This window comes from Chanos chanos, chromosome 2 (genome assembly GCF_902362185.1).
Source record: "Chanos chanos chromosome 2, fChaCha1.1, whole genome shotgun sequence".
Lineage (NCBI taxonomy): Eukaryota > Metazoa > Chordata > Actinopteri > Gonorynchiformes > Chanidae > Chanos > Chanos chanos.
In genome coordinates, this window is record NC_044496.1 from 8127132 (window position 1) to 8149172 (window position 22041).

At 40.9% G+C, this 22041-nt stretch overlaps 5 protein-coding genes across 6 annotated transcripts in view; 3 read left to right on the forward strand and 2 right to left on the reverse strand.

Moving 5' to 3' along the window:
* Nucleotides 1–942, forward strand: part of myo1ea (myosin IEa) — a 47024-nt gene extending 46082 nt beyond the window's left edge. For both annotated transcript variants that reach the window (XM_030766543.1, XM_030766544.1), the window contains one exon: nucleotides 552–942. In XM_030766543.1, the coding sequence (XP_030622403.1) occupies nucleotides 552–628 (77 nt within the window). In that variant the 3' untranslated portion in view covers nucleotides 629–942. The remainder of the gene's footprint in view (nucleotides 1–551) is intronic.
* Nucleotides 943–4446: 3504 nt separating this feature from the next.
* Nucleotides 4447–6264, reverse strand: ccnb2 (cyclin B2). The gene is made up of 7 exons (XM_030794154.1): nucleotides 6139–6264; nucleotides 5729–6025; nucleotides 5432–5590; nucleotides 5115–5351; nucleotides 4853–4993; nucleotides 4647–4757; nucleotides 4447–4557 (listed from the first exon to the last, which is right to left on the reverse strand). The coding sequence occupies exons 1-7, from the start codon at nucleotides 6262–6264 to the stop codon at nucleotides 4447–4449; spliced, it is 1182 nt and encodes a 393-aa protein (XP_030650014.1).
* A 1076-nt stretch (nucleotides 6265–7340) lies between these two features.
* On the forward strand, nucleotides 7341–10774 carry arl14ep (ADP-ribosylation factor-like 14 effector protein). The gene is made up of 5 exons (XM_030766672.1): nucleotides 7341–7514; nucleotides 8332–8539; nucleotides 9370–9513; nucleotides 9944–10005; nucleotides 10338–10774. Exons 1-5 carry the CDS (start codon nucleotides 7444–7446, stop codon nucleotides 10564–10566), a joined length of 714 nt encoding a protein of 237 aa, XP_030622532.1. The 5' UTR covers nucleotides 7341–7443; the 3' UTR covers nucleotides 10567–10774.
* An 887-nt stretch (nucleotides 10775–11661) lies between these two features.
* Nucleotides 11662–12645, reverse strand: fshb (follicle stimulating hormone subunit beta). The gene is made up of 2 exons (XM_030794155.1): nucleotides 12478–12645; nucleotides 11662–11880 (listed from the first exon to the last, which is right to left on the reverse strand). Exons 1-2 carry the CDS (start codon nucleotides 12643–12645, stop codon nucleotides 11662–11664), a joined length of 387 nt encoding a protein of 128 aa, XP_030650015.1.
* Nucleotides 12646–19466: 6821 nt separating this feature from the next.
* On the forward strand, nucleotides 19467–21470 carry kcna4 (potassium voltage-gated channel, shaker-related subfamily, member 4). Its single transcript, XM_030794379.1, has one exon. The coding sequence runs from the start codon at nucleotides 19467–19469 to the stop codon at nucleotides 21468–21470; it is 2004 nt and encodes a 667-aa protein (XP_030650239.1).
* The last annotated feature ends 571 nt before the right edge of the window (nucleotides 21471–22041 follow it).

The window sequence follows — 22041 nt, forward strand, 5'->3', positions numbered from 1 at the left end:
GGTATCACTGTCCAACTACCTACAACCGCTCATCAGTGGCTCCCTCCGCCACGAAACTAGCATGTTTCCTGTACGTGTGATGTGCACGTGAACTTTACCTGGCATCAAAGGTCACAAATGTAAAAAGAAAACACGCGAAATCCGATCAGAGCAGTCAGACCTAAATTGATTTGCAAAAATGCGATTTGAATCGGTTTTCAAACCACACACGAATGTGGTTTGAAACGGATTTGTAAAAATCGGATCTCATGTGATTGTCGGCCGTTCAGACTTGCTACATATGATGGGATTCCAATCGGATATGCACATAAGTCAGATTTGGACTGACGGCGCGAACGTAGCCTTAGAAGTGAGGGGAATTTTCCTGACAATCAGAAGGGTGTGGTTTCAGGTCCAAAGTATGATGGGAGAGGCTCACTATGACAGCCTGGCGCTGTTTTATAGATTTTGAATAAATCTGAATGAATATGACTCGTTTGGGAAAATGCCCCCAGTTTGCATTACTCATATCATCAGATTGTCACCTTATTTTGTGTGTTCGTGTTTGCCAGACGCCTCAGGATGGTGGACAGGGAGGCTTCGGGGAAAGCAGGGCCTGTTTCCAAACAACTACGTCACAAAGATCTAGAACTTTCAAGTGCCACTGAGAGGCCGGACGGAGAGATGTGCGCGTGCTCTACATATATGATCGCTTTTAATGAACGGATGGAGGGAAAGAAGGGCAAAAGTGAGATGAAGAGAAAGACACAGACCTGGGCCTGGCTGGGCACTGCACTCTGATGTAAAACTGTGTTAGAGATGGACCAGTGTTGCGGTTTTCTGCTGTCTTCTCAGGTGCATAGGAGGGTAAAAACCAGACTTTTCTCCAGGGCATAATGGGACAAAAGTAACCCTGTGGGCACTGATCAAAATTATTTATTGTATTTATAGCTTTAAACTTTTTTTTTTTCCTCTTTGTTTTTTTTTCACCTTTTAATGATATTTAAGGTGATTTTATTTTATTGGAAAAAAATGAAGTATCCATCGTTGCTGGGGACAGGAGGTTTTTTAATTTTTTATGTAGTAATTTTTGCTTTTGAAAGGAAAGGAACTTTGACATATGGAAGGTGCTTGCCTTTAAAGTCATCTCCTGACTGTATTTTACATTGTCTTGTAGTTTTGTTTATATCTGATTGATTTAGTGGGGATATTTTGCTGCTAATTGTATTTTACAGTAGTGTTTCCTCTTGAAGTAAAATTTGGTACATTCCAACAAAATAAATAGAAAAAAAAATTCAGTTGACAAATCAGTTGAACAACAAGTCTGACTCATTTACTTTACAAATCAGTAAAGTAATATACTGTATCTCCATGCATGTGCAGTTATAAACATTCCAGATAATTCCAAATGTAACTATGATAGCTGACAGTGACTACTGGGAAAGGAAAGGTCCATTCCAATCAGAAACCCCTTCCTGCCTCCCAACCCCCATTCAAGCCCTACATTATTGGGTTTTTTTTTTGTTTTGTTTTTTTAAGCAAAATATACCCCGGCCCACCGTTACTGTACACTGAGTGCACTGTCTGTGGTTTAAAAGCACTTTATCAGAATGACCTTAGAGAAATGTACAAGGTCAAAACCAACTGACCTAGGATGTATATGAAGGATGTATTTGCCAAAGAAGTGCTACTCACTGAAAGGAACTGATTTAAACTGTTTTGTTAAATTAACTATTTTGTTACGAGGAAATACAGAATGGGGATTTTACATATGCATCTCTTAGCGTTTAGTAAATATTTTGTACTACTTGTTTTAAATTGAAGGGATGAATTTTGTTACATATACACTTTCTTTTCCTGCCTCTGACAAATTGGATGTTGTTTTTCTACTCCTGTATGTCCTGTGCACAGTAACGTTTTTTTTTTTTTTTGGTTTTAGCTACCAACTGGAGATAGCTTATCATGGCTAAATGAAGAGTTATGCATATCAGCACATTTTCATTTGTCTCACTTGGGTTGTTGTTTAACTTCCCTCTACACATTGATTCCTTATAGTTTCCCCTTTTCTATGACATGCTCACAGTACCCTTTTCATTTGCGTGTTACAGTCAAAGCTTCCTGCACAGACTTCACAGTTTTGCTTTATTGTAACGTTCACTCTTTTTGTTTTGGTGTACAGGCATTTTTTGTGCAATATCTAATATTAGATGAACATTTTTATTGAATATAATAAAAGCATTAGTGGTATTTTCTAATATTAACTTGTTTTGGCTTTTAAAACATTATTTGGAATGTTCTCAAGTCTTTTTACATCTCATTCTTATCTCATCCTGAGTTTGAATTGGGTTTTTTGGGGGGGGGGGGGGGGGGGGGGGGGTTTGCCTGTGTTAGCCTTGTTTTTATTAATGCCCATAACATTTTGGTTATATTATGTACACTGACCATGAAAATGTTTTGGGACATCTAACTGTTTGGTGTGGGAATAACCTTCTACTCTTAATGCAAGCGCAGAATGGTATGTTTCAATAGGAAGCGGTTTTAAATCCTGCCACTTTTCTTTGTAAAAACTACAAAACTAAAGGAACAACTGACAAAAGTTGTCTGGGGAGTAACACTGTGCCTGGCCCCCTTTGTGTGTTTCTCATGATGCCAGCACTCATCACCATCTTTGGAGCAAAAGACTTTCAATACGCGCTTTTAAGAATGGTCTGGATACAGAAAATCATTATTATTTACGCAAAACACACTCTTCATACCAAGACCACAACACTTTATTGAACATGAATCTGAGTGTTGCATAAATACCTGAAGTATTAGTAATTAGCTGTTTTTACGCTAGCAAATCCTTTTGCAGGCGTTTTCTTACTTCATTTAAAAGTAGTAGTCAAGAGTCACCAGACATTTGGCAGACAGCATAAACATTTTCCCAAGCATTCCTTTCCCATAAATATTTGTGGTACAAATGACACACAGCACTTGTGAGCAGTACAGTTGAAACTGTTACAGAGAAAAACAGGCTTTGTAAATGTGATGCACCAGAACCTACAAAAGAAGCTGTTTAAGCCAGCCTTGCTATGAGAGAAGAAATCTTTATTTACGCCAAGTCTCATTTTAAAATTTGTCTCGGCATCTGTTGGCAACTCAGATGGCGCAACCCAACGCTTGAAATCTTGGGGTTTTTTTTTTCAGCAACAATGGTCATTTTCTGTAATAATCAAGACACTATTCATTGGGAATTCCCAAATTAACATTTCTAACGTCAAACGGGCTGATGTTGGGTTCTCTGTGATGAAATATTCTTGATACTATTCTCCTTTCTCACAGGAGTCAAAATGAAACAATATCAATTGGTCTGAATGATATGGAGCTACCTCCGCTAATGTCACTGTGGACTTGCTGTATTCTAAAACAGTGATTCTAAACTCCAGCCCTGGGGGCCCACTGTCCTGTATGTCTTAGTTAATAATGAAGAGTTAAAACAAACAGTTAATTGAGCTTATCAAGGGCTTGATGATTAATTGATCAATAGTTGAGAATCACTGTTCTAAAGAAAAGCTTGATACATACAGGTTTGCTGAAAGACCGCATCAGGAAAATCACATCAGAGTTCAGGCTTGAACTTTAAGCTGCTGACTTGTCCTTACCCTTAAATTATAAAATACTAGACTAGCGCTGTGAAATTACCCATGGGTTGCCTAAACATGGTAACAATAGAAACTACAACTAAGGCTTCAGCTTTGGTTTGTTGCATTCTCATTGGATGAGTCAAAAACAGCTTTGCAGACACAAACTACAGCTAGTAGTTTGTCCATATGATTAGAAGATGAAGTAGTTCATGAGAGAAATTATAGCCACTTCAACACAGAACACTTCATACAGTGCCTAATTTTCATGTACAATTACAAAAGGCATAAGATTAGGATAACATGAAAATGCTTGAGGTCCTAAATGGCATTTGCAAACGTGTGTTCTGATGTTTCACTCCACTCATTCATGCTTCAACAGTGTTCCCAATCTCCTGTAACTGACTGCTCTTTACAATTGAAGTAACTCCCCCAGTTGTCTATACCTACTAGAGCTGTACCATTTTATGTGAACAAACTGATTAAGAAAGCCAGACCTGATTCAATGCAAGGCCGGATAGGAACATTTGGTTTATAGGAACCTAGCCAGCCTTTCAACTCCCAAGTGGCGTCATGACAGTTCACTGATTAAGAGTGTAAACAATGGCTGGACTTCAAGAACAGTGAAATCAAGTTTACAGCACTGGGCAAATTCCAGGAAAAAAAAAAAAAAAAAAACCACCCTAAAAAAGTCCTTTGTAAAAATCATAAAAATCATGTTTATTTGTACAAACCAGAAAACTATGTACATGAGATTAAAAGCAGCAGTCCAGAAGACCATTTCCCAGCTGACTGAAATGCAAAAATAAAGTGCAAATGAAGAGTCCAACCACAGCTGGAGGTCTCAGGAGTTAGCCAGTAGAGGGGCAGCCATATCCTTAATGAGGGCAGATTTCAGCTGAGGGAGGAGACTGATCCTCATCAGCCTGCTGCTAGAATATTTATTCTTCACTGCCTAGACAAGGGAAAAACCCAAAACAAACTCAGTACGGAAATTTAAAATCATCTAAAATATCACTAGTCAGTTATGGGAATTGTAGTTACCATGTGCTTGGTCAGTCCCTCATTCACTCGGACTACATTTTTGGCCAGCTGCTGCATTATTGGCTTCAGGTGGGCCTCGTCATAGGTAGAGTAGTGTTTCTGTGTTGGAGTCTAAAACATGCGGGGGGGGGGCGGCGGCGCACAGAGGTTAGAGCACAAACACGCACTACACTGGGGGTGGGAGAGATCTCAAATGGGCAACTTACCCATTTCTGTCCATCAAGCACAAGTTGAGCCAGGCAGAGGGCAGCGGCTGCTGTTTCAGATGGGTGGTAGTGCACCATGTCATAGTCCATCAAAGTAAGTTCCAGAAAATACTTGGCTAGCGTATGCTTCTCAGCATCAGCCTGAAAAACAAAAAGGTCACCGCCATCTTTACCACAAAGCAATAAGATGCAGACACAATCAATGTGAGGTTAACATTAAGTGACCTGTAACTCGATGCAGGCAAGAAAACCATGGTCTTACATTTCCAGCCTTTGAGGCCCTCCTGAGAAAGTGAAGGGGCAGAGGTCGTCCCAGCTCGAAGTTCAACTCCCTCAGCATCATCATCTCCATCTGTCGAATCTGGGCCTTAGTGAAAGCGTTGTCTGTGATGTACACAAAATCGCCCAGCTCTGGGACATACATCTCCTCATATTTTGAGGCAATAACCATGGCGGTCACTCCAACCAGCTGCAGCTTCCCACGAGACACTGGCTGAACCTAAACAGGTACAGTATTTAGTATGGTTTTAAAACAAGACAAAATGTGGTTAAAACACCCGCCAACATTCATAAGCTTACCTGTAGAAAGCGGTCTAGGATGGCCACGGTCATGTAGAGGGTTTCTTGAAGCAGCTGGAATCTTGAATGCACCTGAATAAGCCAGTCAACCAGGAGGGCACGCATGCGTTCATTTATCTCGTATCCCTGCATGTATTTTGGACGGACTGACTGCTGCATCTGTAACAGAATTGGATTAATTGCATTTTGTACCCAATGCCATGTCTTGCATTTACAACAGCTCCAGTCCAGTTAATGAACTTACAGAACCGCACAAAAAAAAAAAAAACACAACAAAAAAAAACCAAACCCTCATACCTCAAGAGTTTGTAGGTAGGCATAGATGTCCTTCACATATTCAGAGCACAACTGAGGCATATCTGCATCACCCTCATCAATGTCTTCAACGGGAAACAAGGCATCAGAGAAGGCCTGACACAGCTCCTCTTCCTTCATTGACACATCAGCAGCAGGGACCTCGGGTACAACAGTTTTAGGGGCGGCTGCAGCTTTGGGGGAGGCAAACCGGACTTTACGCAACGCGGGTGCACCTTTTGACTGCGCAGCAGTTGGCTGACCTGCTGACACCACGGAAGGCTTCCCACTTTGAACCTTCTGAAAAGGAAATCCATGCGAGCCGTGAGGATAACTAAGGCATTCAAAAACTTGACGCAGTAAAGCTGTAATTGAGGAAAGTAGCCGAGCACGTGAAATGCCACGATACCCACCTTGGCTTGTGCCATTTTGTTGGGAAAATTTGAGAGCTCTCCTAATACAGCCCTCTTCGCCCCGTTATGAGCAACTTTGCCGGCTGCTGGGGCTGCATTCTCAAACTTCCAGCGCTGTAAAGACATTGCACTTTTAACTGCCTGGTTAAGAGTTCAAATCACAACGGTCAAAATCAAGTTACAAAGTGCTATATTTTGCAGTCAGAGTTCGCCTTCAAATATTACTGCGTCGACAGCCAACTTAATCAGGCCTGCGTAGTTCACCAAGTCTAGGCCTCAAGTCAACCTGTTTAGCAAACAAGCTAATCGGTTGTGCTAACTGCGAAGAAAACTGGCTAAAGCAGCAGAAATTATATGCAGAACGTCTAAAAACGTCGGAGCGTCTATCCATCGTGCAAGTGCCGAGCTTAATGTGCATATAAGAAATGCAACTACCAGAAATCGCGTGTCCTTGAGTTAATGTTAAAACCCAAACAACCGAATTTGCCAGCCCACTACATAGCCCGAATCAAACACTTGATTGATATTATCAGACTTACAACAGTTCGACCTTCCATGGCAATGGTTTGGTCAGATCTTGATCGAAATACAACGAAGAGGTTTAAACACCTGGCTTCACCACGTTTGCTATTATTACTACACTGACTACGACGCCGCTGAAAAAAAGGTACACAAAGACTAGAAAGAGCGTTCAAATACCGCACGCTTTCATCTCATTGGTTACTGTGGTGTACGATGCATTTATTTCATTGGTTGCCATGGGAAGGCTACGCCTGTCAATCAGCTGCTTAAAACCAGTGTGTGTTCTTGTTAACAACTCGAGTATACATTATCAAAGGTAGCCCAGAAAGCGAACCATGTATAAAGAGACAGTTAATTAATCTGAATAGCCGAAAAACGCGAATGCATTTAATTCGTGTTATTGGTTTAGTCTATAAACGTATACAAACGCTTCTGTACATTTTTAAATATATTCATTGTTTTGAGATCATTCTGTCCATGGTATCCATTAAATTCAAGCTTGTCACAAATTATTTATCTACGTTCATTTTACAAGAAGCATTTTCACTCGTTTCTATGCATATATGCATTCTTGTATGCCCCACTCCAGCTCAATAGATGGCGGTAAAGGGCCCGCGCTGTTCCAAAGCCTTTGTACACCCAAGAAGAAGAAACAGAGGCAAAGCTTTCAGACTGAAAATACTTTGTTCATGAATGAAGGAGCAATCAAATACAGAACATTAAGTGTAACTGCATCATATCAAACTTCTGTCTATAGCTCGGAACCTGTGGAGGTTTGACATTATGCCCGTGTCTTGCGCCGCTATTGGGTGCACAAATCGTTTCATCAAAGGGTCAGAAATTCGGTTTTATCGGTAAGGTACTGCCTGTAAGACGCATGACTTCTGACACGGATACGTTTGTCTCTCTGAGGTTGAATTATTTATATATCGCGTACATTTACAGAACGTTACTACATATTTATTTTTGCGACTTATGGGCCTTCCACACTTAGCAAAAACAAAAAGGCATCAGTCAGGGGGCTATTGAGTTGACCTGAACAAGCTGTCGTGGTTTGCGTTTGTTTTAGTGTTAGCTTTGGATATCTGGATATTCTGACCAGGCGTCAACTTTTGAAGGTTGGTCATTTGTGCTACCTAGAGTATGCTTCTAGGGGTGTTTATGTGGCCCTGTTACATTGTCGCTGTTTTATGATATTAGCAAAGTTCTTATTTGGCTCTCATTTGCAGACCCAATGGTATATGCCTGCCGGAGAGTCCATTATTAGCATATGTAATGATTACTGAAAAATGGTGGTGGTAGTAGTTCATGTCATCTAAAAGGTAACTGTCTTGAAGGGAGAGCTGATAGCAAAAATAAGCCTAGTCTTTTTGGAAGCGTTATAACTTCACAGTGAGATTTGCTCTTGATGTTTACTGGATGTTTGTGGTGAGATTCATATGTTTACTGCAAATATGTTGTACCTGCACTTACATGTATGAAATATAAAGCTGTCTGTGTAAATGAAACACTAATAATTTTCTAAAAAGGAGGAAGTTTTTTTTTCTGTGTAGTGGCTTAGACCCTTAATGCACAAATAAACGCCACTCCTAATGGAATTTCCATTGGGATGTATACTGACCTAAACCCTGCCCTTCTCTCTCTCTCTCTCTCTCTCTCTCTCTCTCTCAGGTTCCCAATCAGTAAGCCTCAGTTAGCAGAGCAATGGGTACGAAGCCTAGGGAGAAAGTCCTTTGTTCCAACTCCCAACTCCTGCCTGTGTTCTGAGCACTTTCAGCCAGACTGTTTCCGCGATTACAATGGAAAACAGTTCCTGAGAGAAGATGCTGTTCCAACTATATTTTCTACCTTGCCAAACTCTGGGGGTGATACTGCAAAAGTATGTGTGTGTGTGTGTGTTTGTGTGTGTGTGTGCATATCTGTGAGTGTTTTCATGTTTGTCCATCTGTGGTGTTAGAGTAGCCTGCCAGTCAGGCAAGGTTGCTCAGTATGAACCTGCACACTGAGGTACACTATGTCTCATTACAACTCATTACTGTTCTCCTTTTGGTTTGCCAGGTTGAGATATATAGTACAGATAGAATGATCAGTCGTATTCTGCATCTTGATAATTCTGTCTTCTTGATTTTCAGTTACTATTTCAAAGCACAATTTCAGCCAAAAAATTTGAATCAAATGCTGTTAGAACCACAAAAAGGACCCACATCACACATTCACATGCTTTCCCCTCTTATTTTCATCACTGATACTCTCAGAATAAAGGAATTCATTTTCTCTCATATTCGTTATTTGTTATGACAGTCGCATCACTTCCACTCCTGCCTCATGGATTTTGACTGTGTTTTGTGAGTGTGTCACGAAGAATTAGAAACTCATGGAGCATGTAACAAGACCCCATTACTGCGGAAGAAAAGTTCTGATGGCATTCCTTGTGTTTAATGAGCAACTGTCCTGGTTTTTCTCATCATTTCATTATCACTGGACATGCCATAGCCTCATAATACTTACCAGAGTTCCAGATTATAAGATGCGTGTATATAAGATGTTGAGACACAAAGAGGCCACATGCCATATCCCATATCCTTATCCCACTAGGTCTAAGCTTTGCTTCTTAAAAAGAACTTACGGGTCATGGTGGAGTTTTTTTTGTTTGTTTATTTATTTATTTTTTCCAACGGAATCATATGTTTATTTGTAACATTTTTGCAGATTGAACTGCGGAAAAACCGAAGTGGAATCATGGTCAAGGAGTCAAATGAGACCAGCCGCCAGTCAACTTTGTTTAATGAACGAGACAAAGCTAAACAAAGTGCAAAGGAGAGAAGACAAACTACAAGAGAGACTAGCTCAAAGGTAAAATCACTCACAGCTCTCCTAAGCTGGACTTTCCTCAGTGTTTGTGATGTATGTAAGAGTCATTCCATTAAGAAGGCTCTAACACCTCTCTATGTACTCATTCCCTGGAACATTCATGCAGGCTATTTATTGTTTTACATACAGCCTAGTGTGCACCAAACAGCATAAAAGTAAGCCTTACATGTCACTATCTCACACTTCTGATCATCAAAAGCTAAATGTTCTGCTGAGATCTGTTGAAGCTCACAAATGAAGATCAAACTGTCATATGTCATACCAGAGAAGTACTCTCATTGTAGTCCACAGAACACTCAGAATTTTCATATGAACAATTTATGCCATTTTCTGTTTGTGTCTTTTTACATGTTAGTTGCATATAATCTTTGAAATTTTATCACTCACATTCAACATCTGTCTTTTATGACAGAATAGAAACTCAAATGATGGATCCAGGAGAAGAGGAGGGGCCAAGTATTCATCCAATGACAGGTATGAGACAATGGATCAGTTGCTTTGCAGTTTCCTTTGATTTTATCTATAGTGCATTTTTAAAACTTATGCTACTGTGTTGAACAGAGTGAAGGAAATTCAGGGACTATTTTGGTGTTGTTTAAATCTAAAAATGAAACTCCTGTACTATTTGTGTCTCTGGGTTTTATTAATCATAATAAACACAGTTTAGAGCAAACTTTCCCTGTTTTGCCCTTTTCCTATAACAAGTTTAGCGATCAGGTAGTTTTTTTTAGGTGATCATGTCTTTAAATTTTACGAAAGAAAATTTGTCAGACGTTTTCATGTGCAATTCATTTCTTTTCTCACAGACAGACCATCGCGACTAAAAGTAAGGTGTACGACAGCCGCGGTCTGCTGATCTCCTGTGGTCTGGACCTGTGTGACTGTCTGGACGTGGATTGCAGGGGCTGTTTCTACCCCTGCCCGGAGTGCGGCTCCCGCAAGTGTGGCGTGGAGTGCCGCTGTGATAGAAAATGGCTCTATGAACAAGTGGAAGTGGAAGGGGGTGAGATCATCCGAAATAAGTATGCCAGCTAACCAGTCAGGAGGAACATGGAGGGGGGAGTGGAGTGGACCTTTTTTCAGTTGATTCCTGGTTGATTTTGAAGGAGAGAGAAGGGGAGTTATTGGGACACTGTGTTGGCAAACCAGAAAGACAGTCATTTACTGGGAGAACAGTTCATTCCTTCCCGTCTCAAGAGGACTGATATGGAATACTCTGTACCCTGTAGTATTCATAGAAAATATTTTTTTTGTTGTTTTTTTTTTTTCTTTCATGCTCTTACTCTGACTCAAAGAAAATATTCACTGTCTTTGAATGTGAGATATTTGAGAAACCCTGATGTTCATGAAGCTGCATTTTACAGCTCTTTCTTATTTCCATTCTCTTTTTTTGTATTCTGAAATATTTCTTCATTAAAATTCTTGTTTTTGTGCTTTTGTGTCTGATTTCCCCGTTTGATCTGCATGCACTGTGAAGTGCAAGCATGGGAATTTGATGAGTCATGTTGATATTGGAAGCAACAAAAAAATTTGTGATGAAAAAAAAAATATATGTTTAAAAACTCCACAGCTTGTCTCAAAAGAGTTATTAAGACATGTAAATTCTGATCTCCCAGGTAATAAAAACAACCATGTGAATGAGAAAGAGAATGATAGACAGAAAAAACGATACTGTGTGGACACAAGCACACATATGTAGGGCTGCTAGCAGCTGTTGTGCTAAAGGAGAAAAATTAAAGATGCAAATGCAGTTTAAGAAGCACTTTAATGATGCAGTGTTTACACGGTTAGCTGATGTTTAACAGCTCCTCTCAGTGCCCCTCCTAATGAGCCAGGTCAAGCAGGGTTTACAAAGCACAGAACATTCCAGAGAGACAAAGGGAATACAGCACCACCCGCTTATAGACAGATACACTACACTACACTACAGTGTATCTACACTATAGATACATTACACTAGCCTGCCTGTAGGTATAGCCTTTAGATTGCACAGAACACGCATAATGTCTTCTCTAGAACAATGATGTTTAGCAGGACATTATTTGGGATAGAATGTTTTAGGGTTTAGGATGGATACTTTTTTTTTTTTTTTTTTTTGAGGTTTAGCAGGTTCAGCGTTCTTCCCAGTGTCTACTTGGCGTGGCAGGCCACTGTTTGCATGCTGGATGTTCCACAGTCTGTGCTGTCGGTATTGCAACGGCTGCACTCACAGCTTTGAACCACAGGGTAGGTGAAGAGCGAGTCCACCCCAGCCGGGCAGCCAGGGAGCTGAATAGTCTCATATGTCCAGTCCCTGAAGTTACAGGTGTTCTGGATGGTCGGCGCTATGGGGCTCTGGTATGCTCTTTCCTGTCAATAGACAAGAGCCTTTACCAGTTAGAGGGTGGTACAGAGCAAAAACATACTTTGGTAAATAAGTGAGTCTGTTTCGTACATAAATGCAGCCAAATATTCCATACGTTTTGGACTACATGTCCCCAAAGTCTAGTTCGATATACAGTCATGTGGAACAATACTCAAAGCAAGTTTCTATATTTTATGATCCGTTCCGGTGGGAACTCCTCTTGATTGAGTGTATATCACAATTCATTGCTCCTTCCCTGGGTTTTAGCCAGAGCTTGAAATGGCATTACAATGAAACATTACAGCGAACAGGGATAATGATTAGAAATGAGTTGGACCTTGGATGAGTTTGAAATTCGTCATACAGATCGCAGATGGCAGTGTGCTTTCACAAGCCACAAGAATTAATCACAAAATGTTTCCACCATTAGAAGAGCCATGCTTTTTTTTTTTTTTAAACAATGTCAGCATGTTCCACAATAGTTGACCTTTATAAACGCAATTAAACATCTCTCATTAATCAAACAGATTACATTTAGGTTTATACATTTGCGTTATGTTTTAAAAAGTGATATATCATGCTCTGTGGAAAAAGGGGCACACCTGGGTGTGGCACAGGCCTGCACAGGACGTGGTGTCAATGGTGATGCAACTGCCACACTCCTCGTTCTCCACGGTGATGGAGATGTTGGTGAGGAGACAACCATACCTGCAGTATGGTCCCGCCAACACTGTCACCGCCCACAGGGTAACCATGATGGGTAGTCTCATTCTTGACTTCTCGGGAGGAATTATATAAAAAAATTAAATAAATAAAAGAGGGTGGTGGTGTTATAACATTCAGCAAAGCAATAGGAATGCAAATTAAAACAAGTACGTGCATCTGAGCATTGAGATTCGTTCTTAGAGAGCGTGCAGTGCGACAGCAGGAAACGCATATTAATGTATCGGAGTAAAGAGTAAAAAGATTAGCATGGTATAGATGCTGAAATACTGTTAGATCAGCGCAATATATACCTCATACTAAAACAAAGAACCCTTGGAATTCAGATGCCAGCTTTAAATACAGAGCTATGTTGCAAATGTGAGATCTGGGAAAAAATATCACTGGATTCAAATTTAAGTCGCCAGCTCTGGTCTAAACACTCACAGTTAAAAAACAAAAAACGAAACTCTGCATCTAATCCTCAGGAGTGAAAAGGAATGATTAGAGAGATCTATTGACCGAATCACACTGAGTCAGGGATATTGATATTAGAGAGATTGAGGCACACTCACCTGTTAGGAGTTTCTCTTTGAGTTCCTCCTTCTTCACAGGGAGCTCCTTTAATTATACCCTTCTCGCTGGCCTTAAAATCTGACAAATGTGTGTGAGTGGGTGGTCTCTGATCACCTTATGACGTTAATCATGGTGATTTCCACCTTTTGTAGTGGTGGGTACTAAGCCCTAAAGCCCTGAAGCCTTGACATTAGGAGTTCTGCCTGGATGTAGCTCGTGCAGGAGACTGTAGGTGTAGATTTTAAGGGGAGGCCTCAAGGTAAAAACTCCCATACACACCTACCTGAAGGATTAGACCAGATCGTATGAATCATCATCTATACTGAGGAACACGCTGTGACATGGCATTGATCAGCAAAATGAAATGGTAATGAACTAGCTGCTGTTTAAAAATCTGTTTTATAGATCTACAAGTCCTTCTACACCGTAAGAAAACAGCAGCTTCCTTTTGAAATATCAACCAGGTTAGATATCATCCTGATTCGATCCAATTTTAGCCCAGCTAAGAGGTGTGTATTTCCTTAAAGCTATGAATTTTTGGAATATTCAGAGCAATGCTGAATTATATATTCCAAATATTGTCTTTGCTGTTTCAAAAATTGAGCCCAGTAGGGCCCTGTTAAAATGAAGCTAAAACGGATTTTAAAAAATGAGAGTTCTGGACTTCTAGATGACAGTGTAAATCAATCGTAAGGCAAGAACAGAGAAACACAATAAAAATTCAAACCAAATTCATCCCACCGCTCTCAGGTCCTGTGACTTGACCCCTGTGTTTGTGTTGTGTAATCCTTCCTAATAATGTCCCAAAACAACGCTAATCCATACAGTCTGGGACGCTAAGACGTGAATTCAGATTTGAGCCAACATTTTCTTGGCAGTAACACAGATATCAAGCAAGCCAGATACTCCCCCAGAGTCTTGTAAGATTAGATATGAAATCACTCAACCACAAAGAAAAAGAAGAAGAGCAAAGAAAGAAAGGAAGAAAGAAATATTCAGAAATATTCCAAGTCATGGGGCAAGACTAATTCTTTGTGGAAGGAGGTCCAGTTTAAAAAAGTGTCTAAAACATGTCTCTAAATACATCTATGAAGAGAGGAGAATCAACTGGGAAGACCTGACTCCTGAGCTTGGTATCTCATTGCCAACATATGCTTGAGGAAAGTACTTAACCCCAAGGTTTCTGCATAGCAAAAAACGGTAGGTTCCTCTGGAAATGACTGTTAAAGAAATGAATGAATGTGATCTATTTTAGGTTGCAACAAATGTTTATCAAGTCTCTCTGTGTGTTCAGATGATATTATGAATTAAACAGATGGAAACTCACACCTTAAAGATACAAGCGAACTTGTTTATTGAAAATCAAGATTTTCTTCCTTCCATAAGAGTTACGAGATCTGATTTCATGAGTTTATCCTTCTTTCCCTTTTAATCCCATCTTGAACATTTTAAAATCATTTTTGGAGACAATCAGTGACTCTTCCAGTGAATACAGACATGATATTACGCTCAAGTCCCATATTTTTGTAATCTCTAGTCTTGGTAAGAATCTTACATAACTTTGACTGATTTAATGACAATAGAAATGATATTCATTGAAAGTTAATCCAACATCTGGACCAATGAGGGAAGGCTTCATAATGTTTTTAGTCTCATTTCTAATCTGATAACTGCAAAAAGTGATCTATACAACCATCATAGATCATAACATTATTTTGGATCATTTCTGATTGATTTTTCATGCGACAGGTAGTTATAATATTATCAAAACAATCAGAGTTGCACTTACTTTTTGAGAGCATTACATGTACAAGGTATTTGCTTTAGTGTGTTTGCTGCCGAGGCATTTAAATGTTGCTTCTTGTAAAGGGTGTGACACCCACTTAACAGAAAGAAACGATGAACAACACAGGACAACGGATTCAGCAATGCAAACAGTATATTTTATGTGGACACTATGTATAATATACACAGCTCACCAATAACAAAAAAGGCAACTAAATTGGAAGGTGAAAGTGTCTTAGTTTTTTTTAGTGCAAGGTCCTTTGTGATTTGCTTAGTCACTGCACATGTACAGTCACTTACTGCTGTATGCTGTGAGAACAGTATAATAGAATGGTTGATAGGAGGAGGTAAAAGGGGCTCTGGTATCAAATAGATGATCAGTAGAGAGAAAATGTCAGTCCAGTGTCCTCTCTGCGGAACAGACAGACGCACTGCAGTTTGCCCTTGGAGAAGGCAGACACCGTGCAAAACTAGCAGAGAATGTGAAAATGCCCTTAATGATGTCTCTGCAGAATGGGACTATGATGGACTGGATAACACCGTATTTTTTTCAACTGGTGCGGGGAGTCTATCCTCCACTGCATGCTGTTTTGTGACGGTGGTGATTTTCTCATCCAATGTGAGAATGTTGAGGATGGTGGTAACCAGAAATTTGGTTACCAGTGGTTTCTTCAACATTTTGATGGTTTTAAACTCAAGGTAGTTGTTTGCTCACTGTGAGTCTAGGCAGTTTTTTACTCCCTGCTGTACATAGTCTTGTCACTGTTGGTTACAGGTCTCCTAAACTGATGTAGGAAGTGACAGTTTCAGTGTACTCATTAATGTTGTGGCAGAAAGCTTTGCAAGCTGCAACGTTTCTTGGTTCAAACAACGCTGTAACTCGTGGATGTCCTTCGAGTCCTGACTTAGGGCTGTTTCCTTGACTGCCTTGTCTGAGTTCAGTTTTTCTTTGTATTTGAGTATTAGACGCCCTATTGCATGGACACATTTTCTCTGTGAGGTAGAAAGCAGTGGGTGGTTTTTATTTTTCTCCCGCAACAAGTTCTCTGGCAAGAATTTTAAAATCTTTGGTTGCTGAACAACTGTTCGCATTTATGATCCTCTTTGATAATAATCGGAAAGCAATGTTCTTTAATTCTGTAATTTCATCCACCGGCAGCTGTTGCACTGGGTGCACGATGGCCTCAGGGGAAATATACAGCTCATCATATATACATATGCATGAGTCATGGGTGTAAATTCTTTGTATGAATAAATTAAATCATAGATGAGATAGTGAACAGTAAATGTAATGAGCTCTCTGAAAACTGTTACGGTACATTTTAGAAAAGCAGAACCATGTGTCATTTTGAGCAATAGAATATCTGAATTATGTTGCTCTACCCTTTCTTTTGGTGGTTGTAGATCACTGTCTGCTCACGGCCGCTGACCCGTTTATTAGAATCTAATGCCAAGCGCTGAAAGGCTGGGCCCTCTCTGTCACTCAGGACATTTCACTATTTATTACTGACTATCGTCCTGCACATTGTTTATTACTGACTACAATTAGGAAAAATGTCCTTTGTGATTCAGACCAAACCTGTGTTCTTTCGTGCAAACAATACTACAAATATTAAAAGCACGGATTGACAAAATAGAATTATTCCTGTTGAACACACTGAAATGTATACATGACTACAGAATTACCAGAGAAAGACAGTTTTCCTTTTAAAAAAAAAAAAAAAAAATCAATCTGCTTCCAACCTATACCTCCTCGGGTAAGCAAAGAGCAAATCCTCGCATACGCTTTACAGATCTTAATTGGGTGTCGGTGGTAGACACAAATTATATTCTGCTATTTTGGACTGTGTGTGAGAGGTTTATCCTGCACTGTTGCAGTTTAAGTGGCAAATAATTTGTTGCTTGAATACTCTGCAGATATTGGTGCTTGTTTCATCATCCTGGTGAGTGTGTCCCAGGGTAGGCAGAGGGCGTAGTAGTATCAGGCGACTTCACCACTCAGACTGCTTAGATTTTTTTTTTTAGATCATTTTAATTCCAAGAACCACGCTGAATAATAAAAAAAAAAAAGGTGTCCAATGGAACCCGGTGTAGTATATGTTTTTGACAAATAAGAGTGTTTGTTTTTTTTTAAACACCTTCTGTGCAATTGACATTGAAATTGAGGTTTAAGATTAAAAAACAACCTTGTCACTGTCATCCAAGATGTTTCCCAGAGCTCTGCAAATTAATACAGCTCATTGTATAATCCTATAATCTGGTTGTCATAACTCCTATGATGAGTAATTAAGATGGTTAGACTATTAGATACAATATCTGAACAATGAACCCCCTTTGTTCCCTTGATAGACATTAATGAATAGCCTGCCCATGGTAAACTTGTTTTATCAGATTCTAATGAACCATACTCATATATGTAGATAGAATATATTGTATTGTGTAATTCTGACAAAATCATTAAAAAAGTCAGTGATTTCTGAATAAAATAATAATCTGCATACTCTTGCGCCTCAAAATTTTGACACCTAAAAACCACACATGTATCTTTTCTTTGACACCTTATTCGGCCACTGAGACAGTCAAAGCAAAATCTGTGATACTGGAGTAACTTAATACTGTAGCTCATATTCCTGTAACTTAATAATTTTTCATAAATTCGTTGTATCCTCTATGAAAAAGGGATGAAACGGAATCGTGGTAGTACGGTATGATAAAGAAATAGACTAAAATGCATGGCTCCTTAACGCATATGCTGTAGGGAGTACGGTTCAAATTTGGGATTGCAGCAGGGCAGAGGGGGCGCAGTGCCTCGGAGTAACCACTGGGGGATGATCAAGGTCTGTCGGCGCTGCGCTGCATGCCCGTCGCGGCGGCACAAAGCTCCTCAATAACACACGCACAATGGTAAACGGACAAGACCGAGCTGCAGACAGATGCGCGCCGCGCGACTTACCTAAGGCTATAGCACTTGCCATCATCAAACTTTTATTGATCACATTTCCAAAGCTACCATGCTGATCTGTCTAATCCAAGTGTAAAGTGCGAGTGGCAACACCTGCCGTTTTGGGGAGTGTGAGTCCGGGCTTGATGCAGCGGTGCATGTTTTTGGGGAGGGGGTGATGTGCAGGTGATGTGAAATCCTGTTGAATTGAGACAACACGGCGAGACGCGTCCAAAAAGTGTCGTCCCTCGAATGCGATAGAACACGACTGTTAAGGTGACATGTTCGCCGGTTGGTTACGTCGAGGGATATTTAGATTCCCGGAACAATGGAGAAATTTTAAGGAAACCTGGGATTTAAGTCATCATCTATCTCAAGCATATTGTGCTGGAAAGGGAAGCTAAGAAAACACACTCTCTGGCCTTTTCTAACGTAAGTATTGCCCTAATGATGGGCAAGGTGGGGTATTCATGTGCAGAGACTGAAAAATTGCGTGCGACGTGTGCTTATGATTAATTGTCAAGAGATGTTGAGGCAGAGTACAGATCACGCTCTCTTTCATGTTTTCATGCTAGCCTGTTATTATAAACATGATCTTACAAACAATCAATAATAATAATAATAACAGTAATAATAATAATAATAATAATAATAATAATAATAATAATAATACAAATATTATTGCACTGATAATAATTACGTACATACGTAAGTATGTTGCCATTAGTGTCGTTGTTGTTCTTAATATGTCTTGAACAAATGTACTGATCATAGTGATCATACACTGATTAAGTGAAGGGTGCCGTTTAGACCACTGCCCAGATCTGAAGGCTATTTGAAGTGCATTTTGTGAATGCAAGCAGTCTGTTGAATGCGTGCACCCTGTAACACGTTTGTTCCTTTTTTTTTTTTTGCTATTCGCAGCTGTTACTGGCGTCAAAAGAATTCAGTGATTCATTCGTTTCCACTGAAAGGGCAGAGGACAGCGGTCTCCCCTTCACCCTAAAGATGGCACCCAGAGGAGATAACAAACACGCAAGTCCTCATTCTCACAAGTGCGCGCCTCCGATGACCTAACCATCTGAAGAATGCGTGAGAAGTGAATTCTCAATGGAGTTGCTTGGTTGAGTGGGAGAATTCATCTATAAAGTTTTTTCCTCTCTTTCGTTTGAAGTATGCCAAAAACCAATCTGGATCTCTAGAGCCTGAGGACTCACCAAAGGATGCGTATTTAATTGGCTTTGCGCACTGAGCGGCAACACCTGTCACTGATGATGTCATTAAGAAAACCAAGGCAATCAACGTTCACCTATTTACGACCAACTGAATACACCAAAAACACAGAATAATTTCCTTGAAATGAATCTTTGAGAACAAAATCTTCATATAAGTGAAAATAACCATTGCTTCCATATCATCCGCAGCACACAGTGTATTGCAAGGGCCAGTCCAAGAGACTGAAGCCTATGTCTGGACTTTACTGCGGTCGATTAAGACCACACTTCTAAATTTTTGATACAGCCGCACTGTGCAGTTATATTTGATCTATTAGAAGGGAGAGTTGGGGGACAAGCTTAGGCGAACAAAATGGAGTTTGCTATGGTAGGCGCAGACAGTGGTGGATGCAATAGCCACCTGCCTTATGGATATGCCCAAGCTCGAGCCAGGGAGAGGGAGCGGGAGAGGGAGAGACAGTCGCGAGCGGCAGCAGCGGCGGCTGCTGAGGCTGGATCGGTTGGAGAGGGAGGTGGGTCCTCTGGCTATCCCTACAACCAGCAGCAACAGCAGCAGCATCAGAGTCGCACCGCCTCCTCAACGAATGCCAACAACAGTGGCGGCGGGACCGCCTCGCGCCCCTCCTCCTCCTCCTTTCAACACCCGCAACAGCAGCAGCAACACCACGAGCCACAACAGCAACTTCTCAGAGAGCGAAAAAAGCAGCGAGGCGTCGGGCGCTGGAGACGGAATCGAGCGGCTCTTGGTGGGGATCTACGCCACTCAGAGTTGGCGCTTCTAGGATCCGAGGAGGACATTATGATTGAGGAAGAGGAGGCAGAAGGCGAAGAGGAAGAGGAGGACAGGGGAAGCAAGAGATCAAGTTTTTTGTATAATATGGATGATGAAGAGGAGACTGTCTCTCTAACGGACAGACGCCCCCAATCAGGATATGAAAATGTTTACAGTGAGTACGGGTGTTGCGAGAGAGTTGTAATTAATGTGTCGGGTTTGAAGTTTGAGACTCAACTGAAGACCCTGTCACAGTTCCCAGACACTCTCTTGGGGGACCCCGAAAAAAGAATCAGGTACTTCGACCCTCTCCGGAACGAATACTTTTTTGACAGGAATCGACCAAGCTTCGACGCCATTCTTTACTATTACCAATCAGGGGGACGGTTAAAGAGACCCGTCAATGTACCTTTTGACATCTTCTCGGAGGAAGTCAAGTTCTACGAACTCGGGGAAGAGGCAATGCTGAAGTTTCGGGAGGACGAGGGCTTTGTGAAAGAGGAAGAGAAACCCCTTCCAGAGGACGAATTTAAACGTCAAGTTTGGCTCTTGTTTGAGTATCCTGAAAGCTCAAGTCCAGCTAGAGGGATTGCAGTTGTATCTGTTTTGGTTATCGTCATATCAATTGTCATTTTCTGTTTAGAAACATTGCCAGAGTTCAGGGACGACAAAGAATTTCTCAGCCCAGGTAACAATTCGACACACTCGGACAGTGGGTTCACACCATTCAACGATCCATTTTTCATCGTGGAAACGGTATGCATCATTTGGTTTTCTTTTGAGATAATCGTCCGATTTTTTGCCAGCCCGAGCAAAGCTGCTTTCTTTAAAAACATTATGAACTCAATTGACATTGTATCCATTTTGCCTTATTTCATAACTCTTGGCACAGATCTTGCTCAACAGCAAGGCAACGGGCAACAGGCAATGAGTTTTGCAATTCTGAGAATAATCCGACTTGTCAGAGTCTTTCGCATCTTCAAACTCTCCAGGCACTCCAAAGGACTTCAGATCCTCGGACATACACTGCGCGCCAGCATGAGAGAGCTTGCGCTGCTCATTTTCTTCCTCGTTATTGGTGTCATCTTGTTCTCCAGCGCCGTGTACTTCGCAGAGGCAGACGAGCCCACATCGCAGTTCACCAGCATCCCAGATGCCTTTTGGTGGGCTGTAGTAACCATGACTACGGTTGGATACGGGGACATGAAACCCATAACGGTGGGTGGAAAAATAGTAGGTTCGCTGTGCGCCATAGCTGGTGTCCTCACCATAGCGCTCCCTGTGCCCGTAATCGTGTCCAACTTTAATTACTTTTACCACCGGGAGACGGATAATGAGGATCAGACACCCATCGTCGAGCATCCGCCGCCAGGCTGTCCATATTTCCCAGACTTTCTGAAGAAATTTAAGGGGTCTCCCTCGGGATCCTCTCTGGGCGATAAAGCTGCTGAATACATGGAGATGGAGGAAGGAGTAACTGAATCTTTGTGCGGCGTAGACAAGCAAAGCCCCAGTAGAGGAAACGGAACTGGCATTGGCAGGAAAAGCAGTACTAATTCTAGAACACTTCAAACGGATGTATGATTATTAAACAAATAAACAAACAAGCAAACAAACAAACAACAACACTGACAACTTTCCAAGTTTTCAAGAAGAGGATTGCACAACATTTACTTAGCAGCACACTCTCACGCTCTGGTGCGCACATTACGCGTGCTTTTGGACACACACACACACACACACACACACACGTGCGCGCAATTTCCTTGTGGACCTGAAACTAAGGTGAAACAATTTTGCAATGTGGCTAATTTTGTAGAGATACCCGTAGACTACTGACAGGCACTGCAAAAATCACCAGCTTTACATTACATGGAGCGATATCAAGACTCCACATTGGCCCAACTATACAACTGGCAGAATTACGAAAAATCCCATGGAAAAAAAGTTCATGTAACGGAGAGGGAAGAAAGTATTTTGCATAGGCACTTTATGAGTTTCATTTGTCAGTAATTGGAGGAAATGAAGGGTGATCCTATCGTAATGCTGTTATGCAATAAAGCATAAATCGTTTGCACTATCACAACAACATTTTCTAATATCCCTACTTACAGGCAAAGAGAGAGGGCAGGGGAAAAGTGAGATGCACCTTGGA